Raw genomic sequence first — 14696 nt, forward strand, 5'->3', positions numbered from 1 at the left:
GTAAATCCAAAAGTCATCTGAAAGTCATGAAACTTGGCATGCTATCATGGAGCAGGATCAACATGCCGTGGTAAATTTTTTGTCCCATTTGGGGCAGGTTTGGATATAAGCTTCTCACAAACCAGAGCTTCTCACAACAAGCGTGATGGTTTCGGTAGGGAACGTGCCACCTTTGGGGACAAAACGATATCCATTGCCTCTTATTGCTTTCAAAATTTTTTGAGTGTCAACATAGAACAACAGGAGTGTTGTGTTAAATTTTGGAATTTTTCGGGGTTCGTTTGGATATTTTTATACATTAACTGGGGTTTCCAGGTATTTTATGTGCATAATTCGAATTTGAACTACATGCACATTCTCCAGTGCATATAAATTGGTTGAAAAATCAAATATGTGTCCTTGGTTGCATGCTTAGGTCCCATGCAAGATATGGGAATGAATTTCAAACACCCTGCCACCGTCACTCGGCCGCAAACATTGAGATACACGTATATTAAATTCTAGTAAATCCAAAAGTCGTCTAAAATTCATGAAACTTGGCATGCTATCATGGAGCAGCATCAACATGCCGTGGTAAATTTTTTGTCCCATTTGGGGTAGGTTTGGGTATAAGCTTCTCACAACAAGCGTGATGGTTTCGGTAGGGAATGTGCCACCTTTGGGTATGAAACGATTTCTTGCCTCTTATTGCTTTCAAAATTTTGCTTGTGTCAACATAGAACAACAGGAGTGTTGTGTTTACTTTTGGAATTTTCGGGGTTCGTTTGGACATTTTTATACATTAACTGGGTTTTCTAGACATTTCATGTGCATAATTGGAATTTGAACTACATGCACAAGCTCCAGTGCATATAATATGATTGAAAAATCAAATTTGTGTCCTTCGGGGCATGCTTAGGTCCCATGCAAGAAATGGGAATGAATTTCAAACACCAGGGCACTGTTGATTGCCGGCAAAACGTTGAGATACTTTGTTTTTAAATTCTAGTAAATCCAAAACTTGTCTGAAATTCATGTAACTTGGCATGCTATAATGGAATGGCACCCGACATGCTGTGGTATTTTTCGTGTCTATTTTGAGAGAAGGTGCACTCGAATAACAGCCAACAAAGGCATTTTGAAACAAATAGCTGCCACTGTAATATCTGAAACGTTTTGTATAATTTAAATCATGTGCTTTCTGTTAACCATTCACGTGACGCCACGCCTCACTCTTTTAATGGCTAGGAGGTGCCGTGCGGACATGTGCTTGAGTGCTTGACTAAACGGATGGCATGCGAGCAGTACTCCAATGCGGAGGCTCACTGGGAAGCATGAAAGCTATACGCCGTGCAGGATTTCTGCGGCTCTTGATCGCAAACGTTTTAGATAGAACACCCGTATGCAAAGTGAGAGCTATGGTCTTCCCTCTAAGTCGAGGGAAAATCCGCAACGCGGGATTTGTGCATCCCTTCAACGCAAACGGTTGTTTTGGATGACCCATGTGCAACCACGTACAAACAATTTGGTAAGATTTGCATCTGTCATATTGGGTATGTTGCCATTTGTCAAACTAGAAATATTTACATTTGTTGATCTAGTAATGTTGCCATTTGTCAATCCTTGTAACACTGTGATTTGTCAAAATATGTAGGTAGAAATCACTTGCACTATCTAATTTTTGCAACTAAAATTCAATAATTAAGCATAGATTTCATTCATAGATTAAGCAGTCATTCTTAATTTATACAAATAGTTCAACTCGACAGCTGAACAGACCAAACTTTTCCCCAATTGTTGCCAACCACATACTGAAATAGCTAGTTCAACTATATATACTAGCTAATTTTAAGTATGTTGTACAGTTCGACCACACATCTATAGTCAGATGAATTGAACAAAATAGCCCCTAAATACTACTACTACCACGGAGGGGCTTCGTGCTACTTCCAGCAGCCTCTCCTCTGCCTAGCACGCTCAGTAAGAGGCAGAGGAGGAGGAGCCTACCGACGAGCTGGAGAAATGCAATAGGGTGCCTGCCACTGTTGCACTTTCAGCGACGCTCGCCAGCTCGAACGACCACTGCCGCTTTAGACGATCCCTCTCAAAGCGGCCGGACTGCTCATAGATCCCTTGATTCCTCGCCTCCGCATCGGCGTGTGCTGTGGCCACGGCTGCGGTAAGGCTCTTTGCATGCTCGACGAGGCGCTCCTCCTCCCGCAGGAGCTCGATGTAGTCTGCAAGGTCGCTGACGCACGTGCGGGCCTCCACCTCCGCCTCCCTCCTTCGGGCGGCGGTGGCGGAGCGGGTGATGATCCCGGCGGTCGACGGTGGGCTGGCGGTCACAATAGCCGGCGATGGGGTGGCGTTCACGGCTACCACCTCCCGCCTTCGGGCCATGGTGGCGGAGCGGGTGATGGCCACGGTGGCCGACAGTGGGGTGGCGGCCACGACGGCCACCTCTCGCCTTCGGGCCGCGACGGTGAAGCGGGAGATGGCCCTGTTTTTCAACGGTGGTGTGGCGACAACGGCGGCCGGCAACAACTGCCGACGGGCAGCAGCGGCGGAGCGTGTGGTGGGTGTTCCGCGCACACCCAATAGGGACGCCACACGCACTACACTACGGCGGGGACTGCGCTACCGCCGCGGTGTAGCCTCCCAGTTGGAGCTGTCCTCTGATGATGGTGGAGTGGCTGAGCGACGACGACGGACCGGTGCCATTGGTAATTGTGGGAGAAGCACACGAGATAAGCTATAGGGAGGGAGAGGAAAATGCGACGCAGGTCTCGCCGGTCATGAGGGTTTTTATAGAAGGCCGATAAGCATTGGGATTTTGGGGGATTTCACCGAGTCGGGCGGGAAGCTTGCGTGGGAACCTGCGAGGTTGCGCGGGAACGGGCTCACCGACGATTCATTGGCGCCACCGTTTGGCTAAAAGAATGCCCCCGCACGCTGCGCAAGCTTGCGATGTAAGCCGTCTGCGGCAGCGGGGTGACAAGACGTGCGAGAGGAGGACGAAAGGACACGTAGACATACGGTTAATACAAAGAAAATGTTTGCGATTTAATTACCTACTATACCCCCGTCCTGGTTTATAAGTAGGATTTAACTAATAAAATACCAATGCATGTCGCCAAAGATTATATCGTTGGAGTCGTATTTGAACATAGTTTCTAGCTATACAACTTTTGTAACATGCATTAACACTTTTTTGGTTAAATTTAAGGTTATATACCAGCAAGCATTTGCCCGCAACACACACAGCTTATTCCATCACAAACAGCTCGGATGGATCAACTGTATGCCACGTATCGCACACGCAACTCCAATCTGATTCATGTTTGATGTCTCCGACATCGCTTGCACAGTTCGTCTTATTTGCCACGTATCACTGTACCGGCCTCTGCTCGCGTCCCTCAGCAAGCTCTGCTCGCCGTTAGGCGTCGCGGCGCGCTCTGCTCGCGTCCGTCAGCGCGCTCGGCTTGTGGACAGGTTTTCCTTGTGCATTCAACTGCTATATGCATATATATATAGGATGGGTCTATTCTAATAACACCCCTTAAGACCTTATTCTGATAACACCTAACCACCGCAGACACCCGTCCGAAAATCCACCCACCCACTCCTCCACATCTCCTCCTTGTGCCCACCACCCGCCTCCTCCCACCTTCTTCCCCACCGCACCACCTCCCGCCCTGCTACATCCACCACTGGTTAGGGGCATCACCTCCTTCCCCGCATCGCCACACAACCTCCCTCCGCCGCGCCGCCCACACCAGGAGCGGCGGCTCCCCACCCCACCCACACCAGGAGCGGCGGCTCCCCACCTCGCCCCCCGCAACCGACCAGGGGCCCGGCGTCGAGGGAGACCGTGCATCAAAAGGGTGGCGGCGGCGGAAACCATCAGATCTCGCCGATCTGGTGGAGTTAGCGGCGGCAGGTGACGAGGATGGATCAGATCCGCGACGAGGAGGCATGACTGGGTGCGGTTTTGCCGGCAAGGTCCCCAGCGCCTCGCTGGCCTCGCGTACGGCCACTCTAGCCGCGGATCCGGCCGCTACAGGGGTCACCCACCTGCATCCGACTGCTCGCGCGATGGGCCGGTGGCGCACCGCCCGAGGGCCAGGCTTCTCCCCTCAATTGCCCGGCAGGATCCCATGGAGTTCCCCATGGTGCGGTGGTCGGCCCCTTCCTCGGGCTTCCCCCGGCATACGCCAACCCGTGCCGCAGCCGGCCTGATGGGGTCTGGCCGTCTTCCTGCTGCTGGATAAGGTTCTGGTGGCGGCCACCATCGGCTGATCCCGCGTGCGTAGCCCGTGCACTTTCGCAAGCAGAAACATGCAGCTCGGGCAAAGCAGAACATGCAGCTCCTCCAACACATGCTTGTGATTTGCCCCCTAATCGTGCATTTCCTCGGTGGCTTAAGTGTGCAGTTCGCCTGACACTAATGCAATACAGGGATGCATCATGCGGCGAGCAAGGCTGCTCGGAGAGGCGCACCATGTGGTTCGGTTCTCGTGTGCATGCAGTTCGGCGCTAGTAGAAAATGGCGGTACACCTGACAATGTTCGTGCAGTGCGGAGCGTCTGGGCTTGCAATTCTTGCAAGGCAATTTTGACTATTTTGACCTGTGGACGAAATCAATTCACAAAATGAACTGTCCGTGAAACTATTTCACAGCACTGACCCTTTTGTGTGGCGCCCGCCACGCAGGCACCACACCCTACGGTGCAGCGCCTAGCTCAGTGGCGTTGCACACCAGTTCACCGTGGCAGCCCTTGGGCCCGCACCCAGCAGTGCAGCGCCTCAGAGCTAGGTGCCACACATGTAATGTGCAGCGCCTAGCGTTCGGGCGCTGCACTGTGACTTATCCAGCGGCTGGGCCCCCCTCCCCCACTCCCCCCACCCCACACACCCCAACCCGAGTTTTGCCCCCTCTCCCACTCTCCCCCTCTCAAATCCTCTCCCAAAACTTGCAAATTTGAAGAATTTGTCCGTGGATTTCGAAGTCATACCCTCCCTCAAGGTAATCTTCTCCGATCCCTTGTTTTGATCCAAGTAATGCTAGTTTGGGAAACCCTAGTTTTGTTTGGATCTAGAGATTTGCATGGAGATGTGAGATCTTTGTTTGCCAATTTCCTATGATTAGGCATTGTTAGTATGTTAGGGTTATTCTTATGGGTGTTCTTATGTTGGTGCTAGGGTTATGGTTAGGGTTATTGTTAGGGTTAGGGTTAGGGTTAGGGTTAGGGTTAGGGTTGTTGTTTGATATATATGTATTAGGGTTTGTATTCCGTGTTAATCCTTAAATTAGTACTCGTGGAAGCAATGTTACGATGTGTTGTTTGAATGCTTATAGGGATGGGAAGAACATGTGTGTTTGTTCATCATGGGGACAAAGACGCCTTCTTGAAAGGCAATATTGAACCGGATCCGGATGAGGTAGATATGTTGTTTGATAGTAGTCCTAGCTATGCGGAGCTCTTGCAACAAGTGAGGAAAGATTTGAATTGGATGGACCCTAGTGATATCGTTGAGTTGGAGGGAAGGCATAATGTAGGTTTTGGAATGCACATCCGTTGGAAGACAATGCGTATCAACTCGGAGCAACGTTGGGTTGCATACAAGGAAACGGTGGCCGATTCACTTGACAAGGCTCTTGAGTTATTTGCAACGAAGAAGGTTGATTCAAATTTGCATTTGGACTTGAACCGGAAACCCTCCCCTTTGGTTGCTAGTAGCCCCCCACCCTTGAAGCGAGATGAAATTGTTGAACCTCTTTTGACACAAGAAGTGAGGCCAACATTGAGCCCGTTTACAAACAACCAAGATGAAGCTTTGCAAGAGGACAATGATGAGTATGCAGACGATGACAATGAAGTTGATATCCATGACAACAATGTGGGTGATCTTGACAAATATCATTTGCAAGAGACAATGGACCATTCCATCCCTTTTTCCCGTGCATATGCATCGGATTCGGATGACGAAGGTCCCGATGAACAAGTTGATGAGGAGGGGTTCACGGTGAAGGAGGCCGAAGCTTTCGAGAAGGTATTCGGTCGGGATCACAAGACACCATTGTTCAAGGATGTTAGTCTCGCGGATGAAGCCGTTGTGGATGGTTGCAAATCTATATCTCTTGGGGTTAGGCCAAGCTCTCACCGTGATTTGGGAGACGACAAGAACCGGATTGGTAAAGGGAGTAAGTTCGAAACTTTCTTGGAATTGAAGATGTGCCTCGACAACTACTCGGTTACGCATTATCGTCCACACAAGGTGGTGCATTCGGACGTCAATGTGCGCTATACGGTTGCATGTGCATGTGAAGATGAAATATGTCCGTGGATTGTGCGTGCAAGACCATGGAAAGGAGGTCCCGCTTGGCACGTAGTGAGTTGTGTGCCAACTCACATGTGCCGAGGCAAAAGGGTGGATGGCAAGATTGTGTCCCAAGACCACAGACAACTCACGTCTGAGTTCATCGCTTACAGGCTCTCCAACTCAATATCCACACTTCCAACAATGAGCGTCCAACATGTCATTGACCTTGTGAAAGCCATATTTCATTACAAGGTGAAGTACGGCAAGGCATGGAAGGCGAAGCAAGCCGCATTTAAGATGTTGTATGGTACTTGGGAGGAAGCATACAACCGAATCCCTAGGTTGTTGTTAGCCATGGCCGCCACAAACCCGGGCATGGTTCATGTTGTCGAGCCTCATGGGCACCAAACAACGGTTTATGAAGGAAAGAAAATCCGAGTATTTGGCCGTGCATTTTGGGCGTTCGAGCAATGCGTGAGGGCTTTCGAACACTGTAGGCCGGTCATCTTCATTGATGGCACGTTCTTGACCGGATAATACAAGGGCACCTTGTTGGTTGCGATAGCAAGTGATGCCAATAACCGGGTGTTGCCATTGGCATTTGCTTTGGTTGAGGCGGAGAACAATGACAACTAGGAGTGGTTTATGCGTCTTTTGAGGACGAAGGTGTTACCCGCTCAAAGGAAAATTTGTGTCATATCGGATCGGCATGCAGGAATTCTTAACGCAGTGGAGATTGACATTCCCGGGCATGCTCCATTGCACCATCGATGGTGCATGAGGCACTTTTGTTCGAACTTCTATAGGGCATGTGGCCTTAAGGAGTTGGCCGATAATCTTCAAGATTGTTGTCTTGCTTTCTCCGAGAAGCGGTTCGCCACTTTGTTGAACAAATTGCTCGCACACAAAAAACTTGATCACGGGGGTCAAGACTTTATGAATAGGCACATTCCCCACCGGAACAAGTGGGCACGTGCTTTTGATGAAGATGGCCGAAGATACGGTCAAATAACAAGCAATATGGCTGAGTGCTTCAATAGGGTGCTCAAAGGTGCACGTGGATTACCTGTGACGGCAATAGTTCAATACACATTTGACAAGATGAATGCGTACTTTCTAAAGTACTCAATGGAAACTGATGCACAGATAGCGGGTGAGAACCCGCGCAAGTACAAGTACAAGTTCCCACCCAAGGTTGATGAATGGTTAGAATTTCAATCACGAAAGGCGGACTCAGAAGAAGCTATATTATATGACAACGAAGAGTGGAAGTATGAAGTGAAAGAGCCAGGAGGAACCACAAACGATGGCCGGCAACATGGAGGTCGGGCTTTCAAGGTGTCGTTAACACAATGTGATTGCTCTTGCGGGAGGCCATTGTTGCTTCATCTCCCATGCTCACATTTGTATACCGCCGGTCGCGTTAGAAATGTGGACATCAATCACCCACGCACCGTGACCGTGAGGGAGTTGGAGTTCTCAATCATCACGGTCAAGAACACATGGGCTCCCCGCTTTCACCCATACTTTGACCAATCACAATGGCCGGAGTACCATGGAGTTCAACTATGGCCGGATCCGGAGTTGAAGGTTGTTAAACGTGGTAGACGTAAAACAAAGCGTTTTAGAGGCGACATGGACGGATGGGGCCATGGTGGCCGCCGCGAAGCGGGAAACGATCAATTCCAAGAGCCTCGTGAGAGCTCCCGTTGTGGGGAATGCAAAGGTCATGGCCACAACAAAAGAAAATGTACGAAACCAAGGAAAAGGTCCAAGAAAAATGATGCAAGCACTAGCCAACAAGGAGCTACACAAGGGAGCCAACCAAGTGGTAGCCAACAAGTGCCAAGCCAACCAAGAGGTAGCCAACAAGTGCGAAGGCAACAACGTGGTAGCCAACAAGTGCCGAGGCAACCAAGTGGGAGCCAACCTAGTGGTAGACAACAAGTGCCAAGGCAACCAAGTGGGAGCCAACCTAGTGATAGCCAACAAGTGCCAAGGCAACCAAGTGGGAGCCAACCTAGTGGTAGCCATCAAGTGCCAAGGCAACCAAGTGGGAGCCAACCTAGTGGTAGCCACCAAGTGTCAAGGCAACCAAGTGGGAGCCAACCTAGTTGTAGCCAACAAGTGCCTAGCCAACCAAGTGGTAGCCAACAAGTGCCAAGCCAACCAAGTGTTAGTCAAAGAGGATTTAGGCAACAAAGAGGTCGGCAACTAGGACTTACAAGAGGCCGTGGTGGTGGTAGTCTAGGCCGTGGTGGTGGTCTTGGCCGTGGTGATGGTCTTGGCCTTGGTGATGGACTTGGCCGTGGTGATGGACAAGGGCAAGGTCGTTATAGAGGAATGTTTGGATACCTCGATGGACCATTTCCGTATGTTGCTCACTAACTATAATGTTTCAAATGTTCTTGTTTTCCATATGTTATTTTTTTTCATATGTTCCATTTGTTTGTATTCTCTTTACTAACCATTATGTTTCACTCATTGTAGGTATGGCGGCTTCCCAACCCAACAAACCAACAATGAAGGAGGATGGCGAAGATGAGATGGCGGGATGGTGGGAGAAGGCTGCGAAGAAGCTTAGAGAGGAGGATGCAGCCAAGCTAAAGAAGAAAAAGGAAGAGGAGCTTGAGGAGAAGAGGAAGGAAGAAGAGAGAGCGTCAAATGCGATGCGCGCTAGGGAGCAAGCATTGGTGAGGAAATGTGAGGAGGCACAAAAGAAGCGTCTAAAGGATTTTGAAGAAGGAACCATAAAGCTTTGGGCAATTGCAGCTCAAAAAAAAGAGAGGGAGGAAAAGATATTCATGGAGAGGGTGGTTAAGGAGGCCCACCTCATAAGGAAAAGGGAGGAGGAAGAGGAAGAAGAGAAGAAGAAGAAGAAGGGAAAGGGGCCTTGCTCTACGCAATAGAGCTATGTCATGAACTACTATCTCTCCTATTCGATTTGGTTGTGAACTACTATGTGTCATGAACTACTATCTCTCCTCTTCGATTTGGTTGTGATCTACTATGTGTCATGAAGTACTATGTATTATGAATTAGTATGTGTCGTGAAGTACTATGTGTCGTGAAGTACTATGTGTCACAGTTCTTTGCTTGCTATGTGTCGTGAGCTACTATCTCTCCTCATCGGAATATGTGTGCGTGTGCCAAAAATTTGCTAAGTACAGGTGCAACGCCTAGGTGCTGGGCGTTGCACTGCACAGTGTGGCGCCTAAGCGCTAGGCGTCACACTGTATAGTGCAGCGCCTAGAGCTGAGGCGTTGCACACATGGACTGAGCTAAACAGAGAGCAAACTCTCTGTTTGCAAGCTACAGCCACTGCAGCGCCTAGCACGGAGGCGCCACACTATACAGTGCAACGCCTAGCTGCTGGGCGTTGCACTGTACAGTGTGGCGCCTCGGTGCTAGGCGCTGCACTGGCTGTAGCTTGCAACCAGAGTGTTTGCTCTTTGGTTAGCTCAGTCCATGTGTGCAACGCCTCGGCTCTAGGCGTCACACTGTATAGTGCAGCGCCTAGAGCTGAGGCGTTGCACACATGGACTGAGCTAACCAGAGAGCAAACTTTCTGTTTGCAAGCTACAGCCACTGCAGCGCCTAACACGGAGGCGCCGCACTCTACAGTGCAACGCCTAGCTTCTGGGCGTTGCACTGTACAGTGTGGCGCCTCGGTGCTAGGCGCTGCACTGGCTGTAGCTTGCAACCAGAGTGTTTGCTTTCTGGTTAGCTCAGTCCATGTGTGCAACGCCTCGGCTCTAGGCGTCACACTGTATAGTGCAGCGCCCAGCAGCTAGGCGTTGCACTGTAGAGTGTGGCGCCTCGGTGCTAGGCGCTGCAGTGGCTGTAGCTTGCAAACAGTATCATTATCAGGTAGAGATGAGGAAGGGAGAGGGAGACTTGGTGCACCCAGAGGGTGATTGTCATGGTTCAGAGTTCAATATGGTTGAGCAGGGAGTTGAGGTCACCCTCGAGGATCTAGACCAGTTCAAACATGTCGAGACTGCCAATGTGAATGATCAAGATGAGGGCTTTAATGGTGAAGCTAATGAAGATTAAGTTCAACATTATGAAGACAACAAGTGCAACATAGAGGACCAAGTTGAACATTGCTAAGACATCAACTCCAAGTTCAACATAGAGCTAGTTCCTAAGACATACAAATAAAGGACTATGGCTGGTTCCTAAGAAGAGCTAGTTCCTTGAGCGCTTTTTGGCTGCTCCCCCCTCTTGCTGGCTAACTTCTTGACCTTCCTAGGAAGAGGAACACGCTCCCGCTCCGGCTCCGGTTCCTCCACGTCATCGACATCGTCATCCAAATAGTCATCCAAAGCCGCCATCCGCGAGGTGCCGACCGTCCTTTTGCCTCTTTCGGTGAAGTCTTCAGGTGTGTACTTGTTGATTCCCTTTCTAGGCTTTAGTACGTATGCAGACCTAACCTGGTACGCCCCCAAGATCATATCATCATCAGCAACCTATGCATCAACAAAAGATATGGAAAGACCGTGTGTGAGGATATAGTTAGCAATGCATCAACAATTGGATATATATGCTCATGCCATACCTCTTGAGTGACCACACCCACATCCTCATCCTCCAAATGATCACCATGGCTCTGGACCGAAGCGGGATCTGATGGTGTCGCCGACCTAGACCGTTCTGGTGATACATACTCGGGGTCACGACAACCAAAAAGGTTTGATAGCCGCCTTAACTTTTGGCCCTGGCGCTGCAACATGTACAAGTGAATGAGACATCGAACGTAGCAACACATGTTAAGTGCTAGTTTGAAGGAGATGTGAACCTTGATGAATGCTCGAAGTGCACCTTCTCCATCGCTTTTGCCAGTCGGGGTTGTTTTAAGAATAGTCTCGGTCTCATCAGCAACTTTCTTGATCTGGGCACGCTATGAACAGAAATGGTATTAACGTGTTAGGCAAGCGAAGATGTGAATAGTGTGAATGAAAAGCAAAGAGGGCAAATACCACAAAGTTCATCATTGGAGCTGAAGGGATCACTGAGTTGCCTTTCCTGACTAATGCGTTGTACTGGTGTTGGGCTACCTCATCAAAAACAGTGGGTTCTTCCAAAATCTCCTCAGCATACGCCGGCTTGCATACCTCCACACGGGTACTTGCAAGAAACCATGTGAGATAGTTGTTGAATGCTACAGGGCAGTGCTCACGAAGCTGGACTCCTTTTCCAGCCCTAGCTTGCTCCACACTAAGCGCAAACTGTACGACATACTTTCTGTGATGCTTGGCCCAATCCTTAATCTTCCGCTGCCTTTTCCTATCCAACCTGCAAGTTAGAAACATAATATTAGTAGCATCGAAACCGCCGAGAAGCTGCTAAGTACTCAAGGTTAATTATATCTTACGCGTGTAGCAACTTGTCCGTGTCCTCCCACTCCGGCGGATGTGCCTGGAACAAACCAAACTGACGGCGCACTCGATGTGGGAGGTGAAGCTCAACCGCCCAGTTGCATATGAGTGGGCACCGCATACGCCAGAGATCCCTATCCCTAGTGCACATCGGATTCAGCCTGAACTCTAAAGGGTCACCAAAACTATCTCCTGTTCCATACGGCTCCCATATCACCGGCAAAATGGGATAGAATGCAAACTTGATATCGAGTTGCAATAGAAGCATCATAATCACTTATGCCATGTCAATTCACCTGCTCAGGCGTGATCGCGTCAAGCTCACTCTGGTACAACTTGTACATGATCGAGGGATCATCTGTCGTCTCATTTATCACATCCCACTTGTAAGCCCAAGTGGGTAGCCGTAGTAGGTCGCCTTTGTCGTCCCAATCATCGTACTTCACCTTCTTCGGACGTCCAACCGGCAAACGCTCCCAGCTCCATATGGAAAGTGCGAGCAAACAACCACCAATACCTCCAGATGACCTACAACAGGCTTCGTCCAACTGCACATAAAAGAGAACATGGTTCAATTAAGAGCAAGATCGCATTCATAATGTAGCAATGAAGTGAAAAAGAAACAACTTCATACCTGTCTATACAAGTAAGCCAGTGTCGCCGAACCCCAACTCCATTTGCTATCGAAGACGGTCAACGCCTTCAGCCACATCCATGGAGCATTCTTGCCTGTGCCATCAGCAAACATAGTCCTGGATATCACATACCACATGTAGACACGAGCATATATCTTGACCATGTCCTCATCAGCTTCCGGTGGGCAAGTACCAAAGTGCTCAGTAATCCACGTGAAAGTAGCACCGGCTGCGACTCTTTCCTTCTTCTTGTTTTCTGCTGCTGGTTCCGGAGGCTCCGGAGGAACCATACCGATAAGGGCATGCATCTGCGCGCGCCACCCATCGGAGTCGGTGCTCATACATAGAGGATTCCCATCGATAGGAAGACCGGTGATCATAGCAATATCCTGGAGCGTCACTGTCATCTCCCCGGTCCGTAGATGGAAACTATGTGTCTCCGGCCGCCAATGATCAATAAGCGCGGTGAGTGCTGGAGCATTGTTGGGTGGCGTCGACCGTCTGACCATATGAATGAAAGGGAGAAGTCCTGTCTCCCTTACATACGATGTGTATCGCTCATCATAGCGCATCCACCCAAGGGTGACCCCGTGAGAACGAAGCTTCAAAGGTGCAAGCGCCTACAAACAAACAATTCATAACATTACATATGGGGCATTTGTGTTTGAAATAAATACGAAATTCATAAAACAGGCCACTTTCATTATTACCCGCTGCTCCACCGCCATAGCGTACGACCGGTGTTGTTTGTCCCAGTGATCATCGAGAAGCCAAACCATCCTAACAATTTTGAAAGAAAGCTTTCTTGTCAACATGATTATCTTTTCAATACAAATAAACTAAAGTACGCCTACTAGATGCAAAATACAAAGCATATGTATCCAAACCATTCTTGTCAATACAAATGTAATTTCAATAAACTAAACTAAGCCTACCTCATGCAAGATTCAATACAAATATCTTTTCCATATAAATAAAATGTCAACCTATGTATCCAAACTATATAAATAACATGTCAACCTATGTATCCAAACCACATTCTAGTCTAACAAGGGTTCCCCAAATCGAATACATGCAAGATTCAAACAAAAATTCCCTAAATCTAATACACACAAGATTCAAACAAGGGTTCCTCAAATCTCCGAAATAGCATACATTCTATGGATAGAAAGAAGGGGATCGGAGAAAAGTACCTTCTAGGATGGATTGGTGAAGGAATCCACGGGCCAAATCGTCAGATTTGATGATTTTTTAAGAGGGGATTGAGAGGGGGAGAGGAGGAAGCCGCCGGCCGCCTATTCTGTAACTCCTCTGGAACTAATGGGTGGGGTGGGGGGGGGGCAGCGGGCGGCTGGCATCTAAGTCACAGTGCAGCGCCTGCGGGCCGGGCGCTGCACATTACGGTGCAGCGCCTAGCTCTGAGGCGCTGCACTGCTGGGTGCGGGCCCAAGGGCTGCCACGGTGGACTGGTGTGCAACGCCCCTGAGCTAGGCGCTGCACCGTAGGGTGTGGCGCCTGCGTGGCGGGCGCCACACAAAAGGGTCAGTGCTGTGAAATAGTTTCACGGGCAGTTCATTTTGTGAATTGATTTCGTCCACAGGTCAAAATAGTCAAAAATGCCTTCTTGCAATTCGGTCGTTTCACTTTTGTTTTGTTTGCAGTACAGAAAGTGTGGTTCGCTTCCGGGAGAGCTCCAGTGCTCGTTTTGTTGTGCAATGGGTGTGTACATGTTTGTACGTATGATTTCGTTGCAGTCCGGGCATTGCATTCATGCGGTTTGGTGGTGGTGCGCTTGCAGTCCGGTGCATGGGTGGACAGAGTTCTTTGTGGCTCACTCTAAAAAAACATTGATGCAGTACACTTGCCTCGTCTCAGCAGTCAAGGAGCATTCATAAAAAAAATGAGAGGAAAACAATGAAAAATAATAGTGCCGTTCACTAACCTCAACCGTGTAAAACTTACAAAAGCATTTTGCAAAAAAATGCAGTACACTAGCCTCGATAATTCAGTTTGGACGTATTTATTAAAAAGTAGTTTGAAAACGACAAAAAATCCATTCAGTGTACTTTAATTTGTGTAGCGGTTCATTTTCCCCTGATCTGCATTGCACTCATTCCACGAGTTACCATGTGTTTCGTGTTTAATAAAAAAAGTTAGAAAAGAGATGAAAGAAATCATGAAGTTCATTTGGCCGGCTGATCCAGTGCAATTTTTCGTCTAAAGCAGTGCATTCTTCTGTCAGATGAAGTGCACACGTCGATTTTAGTGCTTGTTTGAAAAAAAATCTTCTGAGAAAAGAAACCATGAAGCTCACTTGACCGTCTCATGCAGTGCAGTTTTCAGTCTAAAAGCAGTGCGGTTTTCTTTCTCGTCTTCA

The 14696-nt window shown here is 48.8% G+C and overlaps 2 protein-coding genes across 2 annotated transcripts; one reads left to right on the top strand and one right to left on the bottom strand.

Annotated features, from left to right (window-relative positions):
- Window positions 1-6948: 6948 nt before the first annotated feature.
- LOC147985146 (uncharacterized) lies at window positions 6949-8912 on the top strand. The gene is made up of 2 exons (XM_087543906.1): window positions 6949-8675; window positions 8794-8912. The coding sequence occupies exons 1-2, from the start codon at window positions 6949-6951 to the stop codon at window positions 8846-8848; spliced, it is 1782 nt and encodes a 593-aa protein (XP_087400032.1). The 3' UTR covers window positions 8849-8912.
- A 1572-nt stretch (window positions 8913-10484) lies between these two features.
- LOC147985147 (serine/threonine-protein phosphatase 7 long form homolog) lies at window positions 10485-13098 on the bottom strand. Its single transcript, XM_087541430.1, has 8 exons — window positions 13030-13098; window positions 12319-12939; window positions 11976-12232; window positions 11681-11896; window positions 11286-11601; window positions 11105-11206; window positions 10865-11029; window positions 10485-10775 (listed from the first exon to the last, which is right to left on the bottom strand). The coding sequence occupies exons 1-8, from the start codon at window positions 13096-13098 to the stop codon at window positions 10485-10487; spliced, it is 2037 nt and encodes a 678-aa protein (XP_087397556.1).
- Between the last annotated feature and the right edge of the window lie 1598 nt (window positions 13099-14696).

The sequence above is a fragment of the Triticum urartu genome, chromosome 2A (assembly GCF_056163025.1).
Source record: "Triticum urartu cultivar PI428250 chromosome 2A, HENAU_Tu73, whole genome shotgun sequence".
NCBI classification, from domain to species: Eukaryota; Viridiplantae; Streptophyta; class Magnoliopsida; order Poales; family Poaceae; genus Triticum; species Triticum urartu.

Excerpts from the sequence above, each read along its gene's own strand:
- LOC147985146 (XM_087543906.1), top strand. The coding sequence starts at position 6,949 with ATGCGTCTTTTGAGGACGAAGGTGTTACCCGCTCAAAGGAAAATTTGT. Across the intron at positions 8,676-8,793 it reads TACCTCGATGGACCATTTCC|GTATGGCGGCTTCCCAACCC; the intron begins GTATGTTGCTCA and ends CACTCATTGTAG.
- LOC147985147 (XM_087541430.1), bottom strand. The coding sequence starts at position 13,098 with ATGGTTTGGCTTCTCGATGATCACTGGGACAAACAACACCGGTCGTAC. Across the intron at positions 11,207-11,285 it reads CTCCAATGATGAACTTTGTG|CGTGCCCAGATCAAGAAAGT; the intron begins GTATTTGCCCTC and ends TTCTGTTCATAG. Across the intron at positions 10,776-10,864 it reads TGGGTGTGGTCACTCAAGAG|GTTGCTGATGATGATATGAT; the intron begins GTATGGCATGAG and ends GTTGATGCATAG.